This window comes from Xiphophorus couchianus, chromosome 14 (assembly GCF_001444195.1).
Source record: "Xiphophorus couchianus chromosome 14, X_couchianus-1.0, whole genome shotgun sequence".
Taxonomy (NCBI): domain Eukaryota; kingdom Metazoa; phylum Chordata; class Actinopteri; order Cyprinodontiformes; family Poeciliidae; genus Xiphophorus; species Xiphophorus couchianus.
The window spans coordinates 8,975,915-8,997,722 of NC_040241.1; the positions used below are offsets into that span (position 1 = coordinate 8,975,915).

The 21,808-nt window shown below is 41.6% G+C and overlaps 1 protein-coding gene across 2 annotated transcripts in view; it reads left to right on the forward strand.

Moving 5' to 3' along the window:
• rin1b (Ras and Rab interactor 1b) overlaps positions 1 to 21,534 on the forward strand; it is a 39,295-nt gene extending 17,761 nt beyond the window's left edge. Inside the window, exons 2-12 of one of the 2 annotated variants that reach the window (XM_028038351.1) lie at positions 3,983 to 4,126; positions 4,502 to 4,616; positions 5,872 to 5,944; positions 7,812 to 7,903; positions 10,197 to 10,378; positions 10,487 to 10,768; positions 10,876 to 11,413; positions 15,255 to 15,563; positions 15,820 to 15,951; positions 17,520 to 17,689; positions 19,420 to 19,743. In XM_028038351.1, coding sequence (XP_027894152.1) covers positions 3,983 to 4,126; positions 4,502 to 4,616; positions 5,872 to 5,944; positions 7,812 to 7,903; positions 10,197 to 10,378; positions 10,487 to 10,768; positions 10,876 to 11,413; positions 15,255 to 15,563; positions 15,820 to 15,951; positions 17,520 to 17,689; positions 19,420 to 19,743 — 2,361 coding nt within the window. Of the gene's footprint in view, positions 1 to 3,982; positions 4,127 to 4,501; positions 4,617 to 5,871; positions 5,945 to 7,811; positions 7,904 to 10,196; positions 10,379 to 10,486; positions 10,769 to 10,875; positions 11,414 to 15,254; positions 15,564 to 15,819; positions 15,952 to 17,519; positions 17,690 to 19,419 lie in introns of those variants that run through there. The other variant, XM_028038352.1, reaches the window with a different exon arrangement.
• Positions 21,535 to 21,808: the final 274 nt, after the last annotated feature.

Below are 21,808 nucleotides of genomic sequence, written 5' to 3' on the forward strand. Positions count from 1 at the left end.
TCCTTGCCTTGTCTTCGCATGCTTTGCCTTGTCCTGACTTGCTTTGCCTTGCCTTGTCTTCTCTTGACGTGCCTTGACATTCCTTGCCTTGAATTCCCTTACCTTGCTTTGCCTTACAATGCCTTGCCTTTCCTGGCCTTGACATACATTGCCTTGACTTGCATAGCCTTGCTTTGCCTTGAAAAGACTTGTCCTGCCTAGCCTAGCCTTATCTTGACGTGCCTTGCCTTGCTTTATGAAACTTTGTATCCGCTGAAGGGGATTTATTTCATCAGCAATACACAACAAAGTAGAACTATTTTTATTAATTCCACCTACATTTAATTTTAAAAGAGACTTAAAATTCATTTGAAGCAAATGTCAGTAAAATATTCTGTTTTACAAGTTGACCTTTTGTATCTTATTAATGCAACGTTTCACGTGGTTTTGACTGCCGTTCCTCAGACGAGTCTTTACCTTGGCGCTGCATGTTCCTCTCCTGAACTGCACAGTGCGTCCAGCAGCATCAGCTGTGTTCTTGCAGGTCTATCCTGCTGCTGCTGCCCTCAGGGACAAAAACACCTTGTTTGATAAATTGTTGATGTCTCCTTCAGCATTTTATGTTTGCAGTCTGTCACTTTGAAGTGCATCGCTGCAGGCCTGCAGAAAGTGGGCTTTTCTTATCAACCTCCAATTTTAACCGTTGCATTTTTTCCTCATCTTTTTTTATGTTTCTTCTCTTATTTCTCCATTACTGATTCCCTCTTTCTCAGAGGAAATTACATAAGTCTTTCAGTGTGTGCGTGTGGGCTGTGTTGCACTTTATGTAAGGTGAACGTGGACATGGCTAGTGAAACACTTGGGTCTTGCCCCCTGCTTTGTTTCTTTCTCTCCTTCTGTGTGTCCTGTAGCCTTTTGTGGTTGTGTTTGCAGTTTGGTTATTAGATGTGGTTGCGTGGTGCTTGATATGCAATGAGGTGACTCTGGCTGCCCACTCAGAATCACACACACATACGAAGAAAAGGTTTTGTAAAACGCACCTTTTAATAAACTGACTGTATATGGATTTTAATTTGAAGAAGATAGTGCAGTTTACAGTTCCTCCAGGATGTTTCAATGATTCTTGTGATTATTGTGGACCAACATTTCTGATTTTGTGGTAGCTTGTTGAAAATGTTGCTGTCAAAATTCAGACGAGGTGCAGCGATTGGTCAGAAAAGAAGAAAATACAGGAAATGTTAAGTTTATTGGTCATATTTGTGGAAATGTTGCGTTGTCTGGTGAAAATTGCAAGTCTGCACAATTTACGAATGATGAGTGAAATTGCATTAATAGGTGCTATCACAACATCGCGACTTTCTGGAGAAACTGAGTTCAGTTCTTAAATGAACATTTAGGGGAAACAACCCACATTTGATTTTAGTAAATACATTTTTTAATTTTCTTTTGCAGCATGTTTGTTTTTATACCAAATTCATAACAGGAAGAAAACCAGAATAAAAATGGGGGGGATCTGTTGATTTTGTGTGAGTTTTGCGGGTTTGTGAAAAACTGGAGGGACTTATTGATGTAAGTTGGAGTTTCTAGGGCCACATAAAAATTTATGGTGATTTGCTCCTGAGACTAAAAATGAAATTCAATTAAAATCCTTTATTTTTCTGGCAATAAATAGAAGTAGTTTTGTTAACCATGCCTGATCCAAGGTTTCCCCCAGAAAACTTACTAAGCCCGGTGGTTGGACATGAGAGCGGTGATTCATCCAGCGGCCCGCCGTGTTTTTAGTTCAACATTTTTTAACGTTGACAGAAATATCACTTGATAATTATGTGTTATTAAAAGATTGGAAGATTAATACCTGAACACCAACTATATATATATATATATATATATATATATATATATATATATATATTTATATATATTTTTAATGTGCAAACATAAAAAATAAATAAATAAACAAACAGTGCTTAGCCTGGTGGGGGCACAGGTAAAGCCTGGTGGCCCGCCAGGCTTATATTACACTGGGGGAAACCCTGCTTATCTGAAACAGGAAAAATTTGGTCTGATTTAATATCTCACAGCAATAAAAAGTCATGTCTCATTTTATTCGGTTTATGCAGTACTTTGGATTCAGCCATATTTATGACTAAATGGACTTTCCAAGCTGGGATTTTTTTTACTTGGTTATAAACAAGCCTGACTGTCACAAAAAAAAAGTCCATCCTTCAAGCCATCTAAAAGCCCAAAACACCTTCAGTTCAGAGTTACAGCTGATGATCTGCGCCTTGAGGGGATTATGTTTCACTCCTTATTGATCCTTTAGATTAAAATGTTCCTCCTGATTTATTTTATTTCTGCTTTCACCTGGCTGCCGTCAGCACGAACCTGCAATTGTTACACGACACCAGCGCTCTTATTGCAATGGTTTCTCCTGTACTTCCTCCAGGATGGCGTTTAACTGCAAGTGACCTTGCTAAAAGAACCAGCTTCCCCTGAAGAAGGGGACGGTTATGTCACGGGGCCGAAGCGGTGATGAAAAACATTGTGGGGAAAGATTTTCCAATAGGATATTGAACAGGTATAACACTCGTGGTGTTTTCTCTAATGCTACAGGAACCAGGTTGCTGCATCTCATCTCTGATTTGCTTTAATTTCTGTGACAATTTTTATTTTCTTAAGGGAAAAAAAAAAGATCTGGAAATAAAACACCTCTGCACTCCGGAAAACCTGTCACCCTTTGGCGAAGTGGGTCGGTGTGTGTGCAAAAGTTGTGTGTCGGCGTGTGTGTGTGTGTGTGTGTGTGTGTGTGTGTGTGTGTGTGTGTGGCTGCGTGCGCCTCCCAACTTGTTGGAGAAAAGGGTGTTTCACTGAGTGGGAATGCCTGGTAGGATGTGTAGGCCCAGGTTGCCATAGCATCCATCTGCTGCTACACTCGCAAGAGTTTGCAGGCAGCCCACGCACTGTGACATCCAGCATCAAGCCGATCTTAGAGGGGGGAAAAGTAAAGCTCTGACTGAATGCTAACATTAAAGAGCCAAAAATAAGCAAACAGATGCACGGTTCACAGTAATTTTGCTTCATTTTTCAGTACATGAATAGGTGAGTTCGTCCAGAGCAAGCATCTTTTGATGGCGCTTCCCGTTACAGTGAAGACAGACAGACGTAGGAGAGGTGTGCAGCTCTCAGCACACAGAACAATATTTTGGCAGAGCGAGGAGCGAACAGAAGGTTGCGAAGTCGCTTTAAATATTCTGCAGCTTTGACATGAATTTCTGCAGAAGACTAGTTAGCGAAAACACGTCCAGACAGCAGGTGAAAATGTCTGTCTAACCAATGCAACAGGTTGCCACCAAAGTGAAGAACCTCACCAGAAACACCGACGTGGCCGGCTCACACCATGCGGTGGCAAAACTGAAACAGCAAGCATTAAAAATTTTGAAAACAGAACTTATACACAGCAGGTGGGTTTTTTCTAACCTATCGCGACGCACGGAAATGGCAAAATAAAAGAATGCCGTTTTCTTTTTATGTGTTAAAACATAGCCTATATTTGTGCATTTATATACCAGGGGTCTCAAACTCCAGGCCTCGAGGGCCACAGTCCTGCAGTTTTTAGATGTGCCACAGGTACAAAACACTGGAATGAAATGACTTAATTACCTCCTCCTTGTGTAGATCAGTTCTCCAGAACCTTAATGACCTAATTATTCTGTTCAGGTGTGGTGCAGCAGAGGCACATCTAAAAGTTGCAGGACTGCGGCCCTCGAGGACTGGAGTTTGAGACCCCTGAATAAACCATGATTAGAGACTAAATGTCGTGACTCATTAAAATGTACTTTTATTTTGAAAAGCTGGCTACAGTAGAGGTAGAGAAAGAGCAAAACCTAAATAAAAGCAAAAGAACGTCCAGACAAATGCTTCCATTTTAGTGGGAAGACTTGTATTATTTGAAGTCTAAATCAACATAGTTACTTGTTTGGACTTGTCTGACTGTTCCTTGTAGATGCAGGAGGAGGACAGCACCCAGACAGGCTCACAGCGGGCCTTCAGCGTCCTGGATCGCCTGCTGCTCACTCACCCTGTGTGGCTGCAGCTGTCGCTCAACCAAGACTCCGCCCTGTATATGCTGCTCAGAGAGCCTATCGGGGTAAATATCCACCTTAATAACACATTTATCATTCTCTGGAGCAATTCTTTACAATGATAGATGCCATGCTGCATCTTATTGTTGTCAAAAGTAACTGCTAATTGCTCCTGGTGAAAGCTACCCGATGGAAACTGGTATTATTAGTAGTCAAGGCAAGTTGGGAAGTATTTCCCCCACTTGGCACTGCATATTGAAGTAAAAAGGCTGGAAATGCCGTTTGAAATCAAATTTGGCAGCCAGTTTTGGCAGCATTTAATCAAACATCAGCTGTTATCAAATACTTCTGTTTGCGACTTATGTGCCTTGTCAAAATGCACAAAGATTAAACTAAATCTGTTTCACACTTGCGTCCTAAACGGTTGTCGATGCTTTCAGACCTTTCTGGTGCGCAAGTGCAGCTCCAGCCAGAGGAAGGTGCTGTGTTTGAGGGTGGCGGCCGACCGCAGTGCCTCGTCTGTTAAGGAGTGCTTCATCTGTGAGGAGGATTCCAGTGAGTATGAAAACAAGCTTCTGATGTCTACACAAAGTTGCACGGATGCAAGTGCCGGTTCGATTTTCAATTTTTTAAGAGACTGAAAATACAAAACCAAACTGCAATTTTGGCCAAGAGTAGTTCGCTTGAGTCCCTCAGCACAAAAACAATTAAGTCTTTTGACATTTAGAAAATAACTTTGACTTTGTGATCAATGAATGCGGCAATCCTAGTGGTAGCCGAAGGGTATTGCAACTTGATAAGCATCAGGAACAAAAACAAAACATTTAATATTCTTCAAGAGCAAAAGTTCAAACAGAAATAGTTTTACCTCTAACAGTCAGACAGAAGTGAACATAGAAAAAAACAGCACCTTTTCGTTCTGCTCGTGAATAGCCTAGCATTAGCACTGTAGCACAGCTATTTGATTGCAGGAAGTTTGAATATCAACAGTTTAAAGTTGTGAAAAGTGAATAGGTTTTATAGTTTTTAAATAATGATGGCAATATGTAGTCAATCGGATGAAAACTCAATTCCCGTATCTATGGGAAGCCATTAAATGCAGTAAAAAAACAAGAAAACAATTTTAAAAAAAACTTCAGTGCATAATTCAAGACGTTTGTGTTTGGTCTTATTTTTAATTAACATGCCTTTATGCGCAATAAATCTTATACCACACTAAAAAGCCTTCTCATTTCCGATGAAATCAGGGGTTTCAAACTCCAATACCCAAGGTCCTGTATCCTGCAACATTAAGGAATGTTCCTGGTCCAACAAAACTGAATCCAATTACATTTTTCAAAGTTCCGCTAGTGACCTAATTATGGGATTCAGGTTTGCTAAAGCAAAGACAGAGCGTAAGGTTGCAAGACTGGAGTTTGAGACTCCTGCTTTAGATGGCGCCAGGTTTGTCAGAAAAGCTTTCCAAATCCTCTCAGCCGACGCCAGCTCATTTTTGGCGAAGGCCAAACAAGGCATCTCTCTTCACTGGAGGCAGTTGAGTAGGTTTGTTGTAAAAAGCAACAACAATAACACATTAGCATTTCTCCCGTTTTAAAAATCTTGGACTAGAGGCAGCCTCAGAGAGTCAGTCAGTTGGACAGTTCGAAACATCCTGAGAACAGTAGTCCAACAAATCTACAAAGTTAGCAGTCCTGCATGACTCGTCTCTGCAGGAGGTGTCATGGCTGCTTCATATTAATTTTGACAGCTCCTCCTGAAACCAACTAGTCTTTCACTGCTGTCAGTCAATCTCTTTCTGTTCTGTGAGCAGCATTCGCCTTGGAGAGCTCAGCACTCAGCTTTCCGGACTTGTGTCGTTTGGTGGCCTTCTACTGTATCAGCAGGTAATATTTCATACAAAAAAAAGAGAAAACATTCACGGTGCAGATGCAAGCATGCAGACAACTCTGCCCCAGAATATTTTCATTTGGTATTTTCTTGTCGAGGTTGCAATGTCCATATGTACCCTGCAGAATAGTGACACTCAGGGAATTTCTATTTTTGTTTCACATTCGTAAACTTCTCTGGACAAGTTTTTCAGTTTTATCTTCCAGGTTTTTAATGTGTAAAGCAATGCCACGTTGCTTAGCTGGTGTTTGTTTATAGCTGAGATAGACAATCGGGTCTAAGGTCTTAAGAAAACCAGCTTTGTGATGTGATTTTGCTTTCAAAGAGGTTATGTTCAGCAATAATTATCCAATCTCTCAATGTTTTTCTTTGGTCTTTGGCTACTCTTATTATTGTTTACAAATAATTTTTCATTAAGCTCCCAGAAAATGATTTTTTTTTTTTGAGATTACTGTTATTTTTCTTTTTAACAATCCACTTAGTTCAGACTTAAGAATGATCTCAGAACAAATTGAAGATTAAACAGAAGGAATGATCTTGTGTTGGGTCAACACACAACAAGCAATAATAATAATTTAGAAAAAATGTAAAACTAATAATTAAATGCATTTATTTTATTTTTACAGTAACTTTTAGTAAAAATGTTACGTTACATTCAAGTGTGAAATCTATTTTTATGTCATTTCTGCCTCTCCATTAAAAAAACAAATGGCAGGAATTCAGTAAAAAATTATCTGGCATGGGGACGTGACAGATTGAGGTTACATGTTCAGCTGTTTGTCTTCTCTTCTGTCCAGGATGTCTCAAGTCAACCTAAATATTTTATGGCTTTAAGTTTAAATGTTAGCGCTCTCTACAAATAATTATCAATAAAGGCTGCTCTCAAGAATGCTTCATTTTACTTATATTGCTGTTATCCAGTACTCTTTAATCAAATAACAGCATCAAGTGCTGCTCTTGTCGCTAACATTAGCATCAGCGCTACAAGCTAGCAGATCATTCTGAGCTGCGTTAGCTAGACATGTCATATCTTCTCAGAGAAGTTTTATCCAATTTTTTTAGTCTTTTCTTCTTCACTAATTTAAGATTTGGCATTATTCTGGACAGGATCAGATATTTTGTCCTAAACAGAGTTTCTGCAGGTCAGCCTCACTAAGCTGCTCCAACAGAGAGCTAGCTTGGTTAAAAAAGCTACAATAATGTTCTGACAAAGCATCATTAGAAACATAAGTACGGTAGCTTCACCCTTTGTTCCTTATATCTGACTTAACCCTGACTGAACACCGGCTGTCTTCAATAAACTCCTGCCCTGCTCCTGCTGACAATGTTTTCTTTTGGAGTAGTTTACTGAAGCGCTAGCTTAAGGCTAGCATAGTTGCTCTATGTTTTCATAGGCCTCCGTTGATGCCGTCATTAGAATCAGGCCTCTGTTCACGGTGTTATTAGAATCAGAATAAAATGTACATATTCCTCCATAGGTTTGATCAAAAAACAGTTGAAGAACCGCCTCAATTTATTCGTCACACACTGCGAAATGATGACGTCAATGAAATGCATGTTCTACAAAGAAATGTTGCATTTCTTCCACAAAGGTGACCAGACTCATTGATAGTTTTGCTAGTAACATATTTCAAGGCAGTTCTGGTTAATCCTGTGCAGGAAAACCTACAAAATTGTGCTTCTGCTTTATTACCTCCAAAAAACAATTCATGCTTAGAGAGCTGTCTGGGATTTTTGGCAGACAAAATTGTAAACTCTGATCTTAATCATTTGAAAATCCCCATCCCATTCTTATACTTACATTACAACTTGTTTTCATTCAGTACCATTTGGTTTATCAATTTTTACTTTCTGTTTCTCCAGAGATGTATTGCCATTTCCTCTTCAGCTACCTGAGGCCATCGCCAAAGCCACAACACACCGGCAGCTGGAAGCCATCTCACACATGGGACAGGGTAACCTATCACTAATTCACACACGAAGAAGTGCATCACAAATGTCTTCTTTTGGAATTGCATTTAGAAATATTCATAGAATTGTGTTAAATATGCAATGTGCTCTTGTACATTTACAAGAATTATATGTAGTAGAAAATAATGAGTCACGCATTCCTCATCTATAAATAAAAGACAAGTAAACTGCGCTGCACTTTCCGTGCTACTGTTTGTTTTCACGGCTCTCTGGCTTAATCTGACAGATTCCCCTCGTCACTACGACTAACAGAGTGAAGAATGTCTGCATATCAGTTGTGAGAAAGTCAACTGTGTGAAGAAGTGACTGCCAGTTTGAATCTATTTTAACACAGAAACATGTGCTGTTGTGCTGCAGCAGCAAAGAGCGAGGTGCGACTTCATGATGGCCGAAAGTGATAAGCAGATTCTCAAGTAGCGTAGCTCTGCAAAACGAGTCTGCTTATATGGAAATCATTTCTGTTTCAGTTCTTCCGTCCTGGATTTGATCAAAGCATGAGAACATTTTTAAAAGGAGTCTGTCAGCGAGTTTGTGTTTGTATATCAGACTATATAATGCTGTTTAGTTGGATATTCCTTTTTAATATGAGCAAAACCCCAGATAAAACTGAAGTTAAACAGAAATACCAGACTGCCTTCAATAACTTTTGCGTAATGTTTTTTCTTTTCTTTTTTTAACTTCAGTAGGGACTTAATACAAAATTTTATGATGAGAAAAGCTGACTGGCTGACTATCCTGTCCTGACTCAGATCCCAGTCCAGACTCAGATCCCAGTCCTGACTCAGATCCCAGTCCTGACTCAGAGGTCGATCCCGACTCAGATCCAAGTCCTGACTCAGATCCCAGTCCCGACTCAGATCCCAGTCCCGACTCAGATCCCGGTCCTGACTCAGATCCCGGTCCTGACTCAGAACCCAGTCCCAACTCAGATCCCGGTCTCGACTCAGAGGTCGGTCCCGACTCGGAGGTCGGTCCTGACTCAGATCCAAGTCCTGACTCAGATCCCAGTCCCGACTCAGATCCCAGTCCTGACTCGGAGGCTGGCTCCATGTCTGGTCCACTTTTAGAGGCTTCTTGAGTCTGAACAACGTCTGAATCGTCTCCACAGCAGACAGCATGTTGAATCCACTTCCATGCCTTCCTGAGATAATCTTTCTGAAGATTAATTTTCCTAGAACCTGCCAGGGTTCTTCTGAAACTCTGTGTGGGCTTGTAAAAACTATTGGGTTTTCACTTTTGATCATTTTAAACAGCAGTTCTCTAACTACATCATCATTGCCACAGAGAAGTTGAAAGATGTCTCAGCAGAGTTTTCTTTCCATCTCGTCAAAAAACACTAAATCTATGTCCTTTACTACGTCACTCCTGGAGCTTTCGTCACTCGTCTTTATTGCGCTGTCCAAAATGTCCAAATGAATTTTGTGTTGACTGACCGGAGAATTAACTGATCAGTTGGTGATGTCATGGACTTTATGACATCACAAAGGCATCCTTAGAAGGGCCTCATGACACAGACATCATTTGAAGTCATGCTGATGACATCATTGTCAGCAACATGGCAACTGTTGCTAGGGGTACTAATAGCTCACAGTGAGCATATGAAAAAAATAATCTGTGGGCATTAAATACATTTTTCCCACAAGTCTGAACTGGAAGTGACCTGCAGCTTCGCCAGAACAGGTTGGGCCAGGGAACCATTGGTCCCTCCACTTTACCCCCCTACACATTTTTATTAATAGTGTGAATGAATGCTGTAGGCATTCATTAATGCTGCAGGCATTCATTAATGCTGCAGGCATTCATTCACACTATTGAGTCCCACTTTTCTGGTTGCTCCGTAAATTTCGCCTCACTTCTTCTTCTGCATACTTTGTACTATTTTCACCATTCAACTTTTATACTATCCAGCTTGCCTCAGCGCTTTCTCGAAGGGACGCTGCTCAAGCTCCCCCTATGCGTTGCATACAGTGCATACCCACTTTTTGCACCACTGCCTACACTTATAGAAAGTGTACTGACCCACATTACTTCCTGTCTTACTTAGAAAAAACAAGTAAGAAAAATAATAAAACAAATATAAATTAAAGCAACAATTATTAACCTGCAAATTAAAATCTGTAAATAATACAAAAAATATAAATTTATGGATAAACTAACAACATTCAAAGGGATAAAGAGACAAAGAATAAATAGCTCTAACAGTTAGGGCTTCATTAGTTTCTATCTATCTGTGTACTGATTCCTTAAATGTGAACTTCTTGGATTGTTTTCCATTAGATTTCTGGAGTGCACCAAGCGCTGTAGACATCCAAAATGGCCCTTTGGGGTCTGTTGCATCCACCAGCGGCGCCAATGCCCAAATGGCGGGAACTCAAGACCGATGTTCCCTGTTCACACGAAGCAAACAAGGCAAGGTCTGCTTCATCAACCCCCTGTTTCTTCAGCTGGAGGTTTGCAAGGTTAGTTACAATGCTGGAAAAAAAAAAAAAAATACAAAATTCTACTACGACTACAAATTGAATTTCATGTCGTCTTGCTTTGAATCTAATCTTTCCAAACTGCATCAGCCGCAGCACACGAACCACAGCGCCTCCAACAAGCGGCACCGCTTCAAGCGCAGCATGCGTCTCCGGCTCTCAGAGTCCTCCATGAATCTGTCCCTGGAAGGCGTCGGTTCCTACTCGCCGCCCCCATCACTGGAGCAGCCCGGAGCATCGGAGGGGCTGCAGAAAGCCAGCCCAAACCCACAGAGACGAGTTCATGCAGGGGCTGGAGTCCTGAGGAGAACCCCTGCCGTGTCGCCTGGCTCAGCAGAGGAAGACGACATGATAGCCACATATGTGCCACAGGTCAGTCCTGAGGCTCACCTTCAAATCCACTTGAGATTCCTCCTTGTTGATTTTTAAAGTTTCTACACGCTTTTTAAAAAAATCCACTGACTTCTCTCTTGTTCAAGACATCTGCTGCTGCTGCTGCTGACGAGACTCCCAAGTTCCAGCAAGAGGCGGGGATCGAGGGAACAGTTCTGGCCTTGGAGCGCCGTCCGGCTCCGTCCTTGGCTGAACTGGACAGCTGCAGCTCCTTCAGCAGCATGGACGACGAACACGACTCAGATTCAGAACCCGAAAGCATGGCCCAGATCCAGACAGACACCTTGCACCGCCCGCCGCTCGTCCGTTCGCGGGGCCGCGGCGGGATGCATCGCATGAGCGAAGCCTTCGTGTGCTTCTTCGCGCCCGACAAGCGCCTGACCCGGCTGGTGGAGGAACTGGCCCGGGACAGGCGCTCGGTGTTTGGGGGCATTGTTCAGGACTTCCTCCGGGAGCAGCGGAAGGTGCTGAAAACGCTGAGGTCCGCTTCGCCGCCTCTCGGCGTCACTTCGGTGCAGCTTCTGCAAGGTCTGCGCCTCTTCCTGTCGCAGGCAAAGTGTTGCTTGCTGGACAGCAGAGAACTCGAGCCTCCCATTGAAACCCTGGTGCCAGAAAGCGAGAAAGGTAAACCTACCAGAAATGCACCAAACTCGTCCAAACGCGTTGTTTGTTTGATTTGGGTTTTGTACACATCATTTTGTTAGCATAGTTTAATTTAATTCAGGCGCCAAAAAGTACCAAAGCACCAGGGATTCCTCTTGCAAGTCATTCTCGAGTGTTTTACATTCGTTCCTCTGCAACAATCACTGAAATAATTATTTCATTTTATTATGTGGAAAAAAAAAAACCTCGTTTCCACTGGTACTCATATTCCTACCCTACGTTTTGCGCTTCCTGTTGATCCTTAAGTTGAAGCCACAAGGAGTAGCGGTTGAAATAATTCAATTTAATGGTCAGCACTATTTTAGGTATTCATCTATCAATTACTCTCTTCTTTATTAATGTTTTTCTTTTGGTTTCCTTGTTTTGCTTTGTTTTTATTCAGTTAGCGGTTGTTTCTTGTGTTGTTTCTACAAATGTTCTCAATTTTTATTCATTGTCTGCACGTTCTCTGGTCTGTCCCACTTTGAAGAAAAATGTCATCTGTATCTTAGCATATTTAGATGCAGGAACAAAGAGTAAAGTGGACATTTCGTAATTCTCATACGTTATATGCATTTAATCTAGTGTCTGATTGGAAATGATGGTGAGATCCTTGTTATCTGCAGAGCTGTGTAACGCTGGCTGCTCTGTCACTCACACAAACAGATCTATTTCTTAAGGCTCTTTATGGAAAATAAATGAGTAAATCAGAGCTTTCCCCAATTGGATATACTGATTTTAAAACAGTCTTTTGCTGGACTCTTTTTAATATGCTGCGTTATTGTACAAGTTATATATTTTTGTTATAAAAAGAAAATAGCGAGCCATATGTGATATTATAAAGGTGTAATTTAAAAGGACTGTTGTCCTTTAAAACTGTTGTCCTTTTAAAGTAAGTATTATTTGCAAGGTTTCCCCCAGAAAACTATCTAAGCCTGGTGTTTGGATGTTAGGGCGGTCATTCATCCAGCGGCTCGTTGTGTTTTCCAGTTAAAAATGTTAAAAGTTGACAGGAAATGTGAAAATATCACTTGATAATTATGTGTTATTGAAAGATTGGAAGATTAATACCAGAATCCCAACTATAGAGTCTTAAAAAATGCAAACATTTTTAAAATACTTAAATAAATAAGCAATGCTCAGCCTGGTGGGTGCACAAGTAAAGCCTGGTGGCCCGCCAGGCTTGTAAAACACTGGGGGAAACTCTGATTTGTCTGTACTTTTAAGTTTTTACAGTATTTGAACATCTTAATGATGATGATTGAGGCATCATTGTTTTTAATTTAGCGTTAAAACAGTTGAATTCATCCATCTCAGCTAAAAAAATAAATAAATAAATGAATTCTTTGGGAAGAATCAATTAATGAGACAAAGTATCGTAAAGAAAAATACTGAAAAACGAGAAAGCATTGAGGCCAGCCGGAAGGTTTTGTAGAAGCAGACGTGGTGGGCTGCCCAGCCTGAGGAGACAGGAGCTGTCAACACAAAGCAGGCTGTGTAGTAGTAAAGTGCTGGTTGGAGGGGGTGGCCATGTTGTCTCTGGTATTTAACAAACAGCGTCGGGATAGCCCTGCCTGATGCGCACAAGCTTCCCATTCAAAGACATTACAGGAGGAAAGTGGTTGGTTCTGTTGACACAGCACTATGAGTAGGATTTTTCCCTTTTTTTGGACTTCTTTGTACGTGCCTCACAGGTGGTTTTTTTGTGTGTAATGACGAATGATGGTTGCCCATTCTCTCATCCTTCTTTCCTTCCTTCCTTCCTTCTTTCCTTTCTGCGCTGCGATTCTGATTTATCTCTCATTGCGTCGGCGGGAGGCATTTGCATTTTTTTTTTCCCTCTTCCCCCTCGTTTATCATAAAAAGATATCAGAGTCCCACGCTCACTTGAAGAGCTACACGATTCGCTGGAGGGTGGGAGGGAGGCATAGAAATAGACAGGTTACTTGGAAAGTGTAATCAGTTACAGGTCTGTGAGTAACAGCTTTAAAAAAAAAAAAAAAAAAAAATCTACTCACCTTTCTGCCAAAGCTGCGCGTCTGTAACGGAGCAGTAATCACATTACACGTAACGTGTTGGAGGGAGGAGCGAGGAAGAGGAGTGATTGATCACAGGGATGGGGTTAGTGTAGTAAGGTGGATGGAGGAGAGATGTGTGGGATTGTACAGGAGGGAAACATGATGGAGGGGGAGGAAGAGATTGATGAGAAGTTGAAAATATTGAGTCAGGACTGCCCACTGACTACGCTGAGAGGGTCTCCACGTGTGTGTGAGAGCGCGCACGTGCACGGACACGGGGCTGGATATTATTAATTACTGTTGCCAGGCCGGAAACAACAATATTACTTTTACGGACACATTTCTTTCTGACAAAACAATACTGAACTATACTACTTCAAAGCTACAGTGTGGCAAATAGGAAATATTTGAGAGAATTAGACCCCGAGGTGAAAATCAAATCAGTATTATGTTTCTGGCTCTACTGATAAAGATGCACAAAACTGTTAAAGGGTAAGTAAAGGTTGTTGTTGTTTTTTTTGGAGTGATTATAACACTGGTCAACATCTAAAGACAATTGTCTGGGGGTTTCCAACTGATTTAGGGTCGTTTTGATGTGCTGAAATCAAAAATTGCCTTTGTTTTCTTCAATCAGGTCAAATGTCTGAACTATGGATGTAACATTCAGCATCAAAATGCATGACTTGTTCTCACATATGGATCGGTTACATGAGATTCTGGGATCAATTAGTGACGAGCAGGAGGAGAGCTTCCATCAGGACAGAAAAGGGATGGATAATTTTGCACAATTCACATGTACTGTACTTCCCTTATTCAATTTAAAGAAATCCGTGTTTGTAACACTTAACTACCAAGGTCAGAGACCCTTTTTTTTCTCCTAAAACCGTTTTTTGGATGATAAATATTAACGGGAATGAACTGATAATGTCACAAAAATGTCATCAATTTAGTCAGACGATCGGATTTCTCTAAATCAAATTAGGAACTGGTTAGCTTAGAAGCATATGTGTGGCGTTTACTGTTCTAACAACATTATAACTATACTGTTGTGGTAAAATCATGTTATTTTTTAAATTATTTCCTGCATATTTATTAACTGTGCATCAGTTGCCCTTTTTGGCGCAGCATTTCAGGTAGGAGAGTATTTAGACTAATGACCTATTTTTGACGCCTTTGCCAATTAAAGCAACGACTTTGCTTCGGAAAAAAGTGCTTAAATTAATGTATTCATCTGTTGTAGCTTTGTGTGAATGATTGGTTCATTATATTCAGTTCCTAATCTCACTTTAGAAACTTTATGTACTTATATATGCAACTGTCGATTAAGATTACAAACACACCAATAAGAGGAAGCAGAACTAGAAAATGGATAAGAGCTTAACATCTGTAGCCAGTTAGATTTATGTGTACTTATGTGTTTTGTACTTAATTGAAAAACTTGTAAAAATGGAAATAACCCATAAGCTGCAACTGCAGATCCACCACTGGCAGACTTTAAGTCAAGCTAAATGTAACTGAGAAAATCCTGACTGCATGGATAAGTACCTCAGTACAAAAATAAACCGAAATCTTTTCAATCGTTGATTGCTCTTACAAATGATAAATTATTTATTTTGCATTGTCAAAATATGTTTTTTTTAGTCATTATTATCATGGTTGATACTCTATTAATTACCATCACTGGTCAGTGCATCCCTCTGGGCATATTGCCTGTTCCTCTGTTTTTTTCTATCCAAATAAACCACTCAGACGACAGCGCCAAATCAATTTTCAGCTTCCTTCCTCCTCTTTTTCTCTTTTTGCAGACCTGGCGTTGGAGCGGGCCATGTTCTCCTGCATCCTCAGGCCGTTGAAGTGCCACCTCGAGAAAGCCCTGACCTCTTTCCACAGTCGCGACGGCTCCACCCAGCGCCTCACTCAGAACTTGCTACGCCTGAAAGGAAACGGCGCCATGGAGCGGCTTGGCGTGCGCACAGGGGTCCCGGACGCCCGAGAGGTGGAGAGGGTGAAGCAGAAGCTGATCCTGATGCAGCGGACCCACTCGCCCATCGATAAAGTGCTCTTGCTGCTCCAAGTGTGCAAGTTCGTCCACAAGGCGATGGGGACGTTACACGGTGAGGCTGCCGTGCGTCCGACGAGGTCACAGTGAAGCCTTGTGAATTGTAGCACATATTGTTTTTAATGTCAAAATTCTGATTTTTTCACTACACCAAATTCACCAAATATGTCCCGACCAGGTAGCACTAGTGTGTGACACGACAGTGTTGCTGTGTTTGATAAAAACCTTGTATTCCACACATAATTTTAACACACTGTGCAATTATTTCATTTGAAATAGTAAATATCTGATGAAATGTCCTTGTTTTACAGGACAGGATGTCAGCTGGGATGATTTCCTCCCTGCTCTGTCCTATGTGATAGTTGAATGTAACAGGCATCACCTGCTGATAGAGGTGGAGTACATGATGGAGCTGCTGGAGCCCTCATGGCTCGGTGGAGAAGGTACGACCCAAACCCTAAGCAAAACCTGTGGCACCAAAGTATATTCAACGTAAAATGTTCTCGTAAATACAAACACAAATAATTATGCAAACAGTGAGCATATTTTTCATAAGCAATGTGTCCTCTGAGTTTTCTTTTAATAAAATATTGCTTTTTAGGCCAGCATTTTAGCTGTGTCACACTACACAAAGCTTTAAAATGATCACATTTACAAGGTGATTGCTTTTCTGAATTGCTCTTTTTAGTGCTTGATGAAATAATTTAATTATTTAATCATTTAACTCCTGCCTGCTAACAAAGATGTCACGACTTGTAAGTTTGTTACGTTAGCTTTCGTATCATCACACTGAGATGCTTGACTCGATACAATGTTCCTTTTCTTAAATACTGTGTCAGTTTTATGGCAGATGTAACAGGATGCACACGTTCCAAAAGGTTCCTAAAATGTTCCTAAAATGTTCTACTTTCGTCTTGTTTGGAGATCATCAAGATGTCTTTTGTTTTTTTCAAATGTGAGATGGACCTTTACTTTGTTTTTGGTCAGCTGTGATTTTTCCCCCATGGATGTGTTTTGGATCTTAACAGTAGCTGAATCAGGAACAGCGATCTAAAACTGAGGAAAATGAGGCTGCGTTTGTTAAGTTTTGGGAATTAGGAGGGCAAAAATGCAGATGAAGGCTACTGCTGAGTATGCAGAGGTTAAATAAAGTAAATAAGTAAAAAATAAAAATCCTGAAAGTGGCCAAGGACATCACAGTATGGAGCACTGACAGCATGAGGACGGGTACATAGCGAGCTTATAGGCTGAGGCAATCACTATCAAAAATGCTTGATATTCCTAATATGTTTAAAAAGGAAAGAAAAAAGTATTTTCTCACCTAATAGTAGAGGATGACACTATATTCAGAGGAGTTCAATCAGGGTAATGTGGAACAGCTGTGGAGGGAGAATGCTAAGCAGGAGAACTGAGACTAATTAACACAGAGAACGTAAACTGGGCTTAAATAAACAAGCCTAACATGGAGAATAAGCAACAATGCACAATCAGAACAGAGGCTAAACAAAAAGAAATAAAATAACAACCAATCACCTAACCATAATAATAAAAATGAAAACAGAGGAAAATGAACCATTACCAAAAAGGTTTGACCCAAGTCAACAGTTCAAAGGCAATGCTACTAGATAATACTGAGGAAATGCATGTAAACGTCTGATTTTTGAAGACATCAATAAATAAATCTCTTCTCTTTCATTATTGTGATATTTAGTAAATAAACAATAATTTTGGTGATTCATATCAACCTAAAACAGGAGAAGTTTAGACTGATTTGACTTCAGACAGTGAAAAAAAAGAAGGTGGATGTGTCTTTTTATTCAGTACATACACATTTCTGGTTTCAGCTGCTGCACCATTAGCTACTGAATAATTACCCCTGTCATAACTTAGCAGTTGCCTGAAATAGCTCTGTTGTAGCTGATCGTCAAAGTCATTGTTTTACTTGCAATACACACTAAATACTTTTCTTTCCTCCCACCACCTGTTTTTTTTTGTTTTTTTCTGCCTCCAGGTGGGTACTACCTGACCAGCGTCTATGCTAGCCTGTGTCTGATCCAGAGCCTGGAGCAGGATCAACCGTTCTCCGGCTGCCTGACGCCACAAGTGCAGGAAGCTCTGAAGGAGTGGAGCTGCAGACGGACCCTGGAGGCCCAGAAACAAAAGGAAACCCAGCAGAGCCAAGTAGGCACAGGCTCTCTTTTCATTGTAGTGGGTTTGCTGTGGAGGGATTTATGCTGCTATCAATACACATGCTTCCATTTCACAGTTTGTCCTGCTGCCATTTATCACTCTCGCAGAGTAACGTACTTTTTACTCGCTGTTGAGTAAAGGTGTGGATGCTGGCTTGAATTGGGGAGATTTTTGCTAGCCTCTCAGTTTAGGTTCGTCTCTCTCTAATACATGTTTCTATTATGTATCGTGTTTCCAAATTATTCCATCTGGTAATTGCACTTGCTGATTTTTTTAGCTTCTTCAGATTCTAAGTTGGTTTAAGAAAACAACATCTAAAAATCACCATATAAAGACAAATCTGTTCTGCCATCTTTTAAATGGTCAAAAGACAGCATCAGGAAAAAAACTAAAGATAATCCATCCACAAAGGCACAGACATTAATTACACTGATGGCAGCATCATCTAATTGTCCTACATCTGTGACGGTGGCAGCCGGAGCGAAGCAGTCGCACACGTTTGACGGAAATTTTATATCAGGTTGTAATTATTTTTACGGACGCTTGAAGGTTTTTAAAAGTAAGACAGGATTTTCAGATTATTTATTTTTTCAGAGGTAATCCCTTTGATCTGAAGCCGCCAGCTTACGACTGGACTTCCCCTAAAGCTGTAGCACTCTCTTGCTGACTTTTTTTTTTTTTTTTGCCTACTCTCCCTTTCATCACCTCTTCTTGTCGGTGTAGCAGGTCCGCCAGAAGCCATTTAAAAAAGAAAAAAAAAAGAATTCATTGTCATCCACGTTTCGATCTCGTCACGTGGTGCTTCTCCTGGCTTCAAATAGCCCATCTAACTCACCCGGCAGCTAGATTTTCCACTGACACAGGCGAGGATCAGTGAGCCAAGTGCTATGAAGAGGTGGGCGGTCAGATAACATGAAATTTATCGAGCTGCATCTACCCGTCGAAGCAGGCAAACACAATATGCACACGGACAGCGAGGAGCTCAGTGACTCTGTGAGTTTTGATGACGGAAAGACCTGTTGACTGTCAATTCCTGACTGTGTTTTCTCTTGGTTCTGTTTGGGGGTTGTCTTTGGAGCCACTTGTGCGTTTGTGTTTTCTCGTGGCTGGAAGTGTTTGCAGGATTGCCGGCGTGTTTGTGGAACAGAAGAGGATTTGCTCTGGTTCCTCGACACTGGGCTGTTTGGTGAGGGGATTATATGCCATGTCTTTTGTGTGTGGGCTCTGTTCAGAGAGGTGTGAGGGCGTCTGTAGGTGGCTGAGTCGGACATTATATAATGGCTAAAGTGCGTTTTTCGATGAGTGGCAATTGTTGGTGCAGAAGCTTGTTTAGTTTCGTGCTTGATTGCCTTGATCGGTTTGGATGAGAGGGAAACTTTGGGAAAGTTGGGATGGAGCTCTTGTGGGATTAATGTGCGTGAGTTAGCGGCGGGTAAAAGAGCAGCTCCACGAAAGATGAAGTTTATATAAAGCTTTTCGACCCGGCTGACTGTGTGTGGGAAGCAGGAGCTTTGTTTTAGAGGCTGTTTCTTTTATGCGCCTCATTTCGTCTCGTTTCCTGCAGCTTTCGCCGTTCTCATCCCTCACTCCTCCCCCTCTTTTGCCCTCACTCCATAAGCCTCTTGACCTCTGTTTGTCACCAACGCACAAAACGCGTTCACTCGTGTTTTTCTCTCTCTCTTTCTCTACCCGTCCATCTCTCCTTCTCCCCCCACCTGCAGAGGTGCGTTCGGATACTGTTCCAGGACGGGGAGCGGAGCGCCGTGCGGACGTTGCAGTGGAGAGCCGGCGAGACCAGCCAGGCCCTGGCGCAGCTGTGCGCCTCCACCTTCGGAGTGTCCGACCCGCAGCAATACACACTGTTCTGGCGCAGCGGCGGCGAGATGAGGGCCCTGCCGCCCCAGGCTCAGCCCCAGGACCTGGCCAGCCACAGCGAGGGGGGGCCCTCGCTCTCCTACCTGAGGACCGACCACGACTTCAGCAAAATGCGGCGGCTCACCAGAGGAGGTGCCGTGGACCTGAGCGAGTCGGTGTGCGAGGAGTGAGTGGGAGGCACAGAGGAAGCAGCAGGAGGAGGAGGAGTGGGAGGGGGAGATGGATGGATGGTTGGTGTTTTTCTCTGTCTCTTACTCTCTCTCTGTGTCTCCTCTCTCCCGCGGTGCGCTGTGCCTCGTCACGGGTCGGGACTCGTCGTGAAAAGCGACGGTCCTGATCCTCCGTCCTGATCCTGAACGGACCAGAGCAAAAAGCAGAGACAACTTGCTGAAAGTTGTGCCACGCATTGAGGCTGCTTGTGTTAAAAGGAGTGTGCTATTTTGTGACAAGGAAAATGTGTAATAAATGGATTTGATTGTTTGTTTTTTTTTCTGCAACATGAACCCAGAGTTGTACCATGAAGGGATTACATCATTAAGAGACGCCGAGGCTCGAATCCAAAGAACACAAATTCTGTGAGACTGCTGTTGCCTGGAAACAGAAAAACACTTCCTGTACGCACGTAGGGAGGCAAATTGTCCACCGTGGTGATGTAACCCTTTCACGTTGTAAGTCTGGGCTAAGTCTTAAAGACACTTGGATGTATTATTGCTTCAGTTTCTGTGCAAAAATCTGCAGATGTTTCTCGGGTGGGGGATGCGACCTTTTCTGTGGTTCCCTGAAATATGGCCTCACAAAAAAGTGAGACGTGCTACGGCCAAGACCGAACTGCATTACCAAAGTGACAGAACATGCATCATCAGTGTTTTTGAAAGAGATGAGATTTGAAATCAGCTGTGTAGAAGAGTCTCCCACAGAGGTGGCTTTATGCTTGTCTGTTGGAGCGAAGGCACAGACTCCCCTCCTTGTTTTCAGTTTCTCACATGGGTTTTTTGCTGGTGGAATAAAGAGAAAGTGGGAGGAAGGTGGCAGAAAAGCTTCAGTTTTTTTTTTTTTTTTTTTAAGATCTTCTCCATACTAACCTGGATATTTTTGCCAAACTAATATTTTGTCTTATTCTTTTGCATCTCTTCGCTAGGGAAAGGTAATACGGACCTAAAATTTTGTAACAATTGCTTAAATTTGCTGCAATAATGATAAAAGTAGTTTAAAACCATTTAAGCATTCCTGACAGGCTTTTTGCCTAATTCAGTTCACCAGTAGGTCGTAAGGCAGCAGTACAGTTAAATACCACACAGTGCTCGTGTTCAATAATTTTTTTATTTTAATGTTTTGTCGTTTATCGACACTCATGCAACCAACCGTGAAAAGTATGGTCTCGAAAAAGTTATAATCCGAAGCACACGTCTCTTTTTGAGGTATGCCAACATTGGCATTCATTGTTTCCACCTTAAATCACAATTCTTAACATGATATATTTTTCCCTTTGATACCAATAAATAAATACAACAGTCCTTTCTAGTCCCATCATATTTTGGGAAAACAACAGAATTTGAACGTGACTCATTAAAGTGCTGAGTTTTAGAAACTAGTCTATACTGGTGTTTGAAGCCCACTTTGCACACGTCCTTATTTGGGTATCTGTGCTTAAAACCAGTGGAATAGTTTTTGAGAGAACCTTAAAGGCAAGAATGTACTCTGCAAGAGATTTGTTCTCTCTCCCACAGACAAAAAAGATGACTTCTTTCTTTTTCGCTCAGTTTCTTCTTCTAGGCCGAACTTCTTGTCTCATATAATGTCTGATAGCAATTGGTCAGAAATTCAAAGTGGGTATGGTTAATTGGGAAAAGGACAAATGTAAATATGTCTACTTCTCCCAAGTGTGGACTTCTGCAGTTGAAATCTTTGGGGGAGAATGAAACACAAGAAACAAATAAATAATTTTACCCAAGATGGCTGGATCAAGAACGACTTTCTTTCTGGTCTGGAAATTGCATCCTCATCAAACTATGTGATAAGTCAACACCAGCAGAAGTGTTGCTTTGCGTTAACAATGCCCGTTTCAAATTTCTGGCCAAGTGCCGAACTTTAGAGAAGAAGCCTGAATATGCTCAGAGAAATTTGTTCCCTCTCCAAGGGTTTCAGGAAATCAATAATTCAATTATTTCTCCGCAGCCCTGGAGTTCTTACAGCTTGTCCTCAATTATTTGAGCAGAATTTTGTTTCCTACTTTGG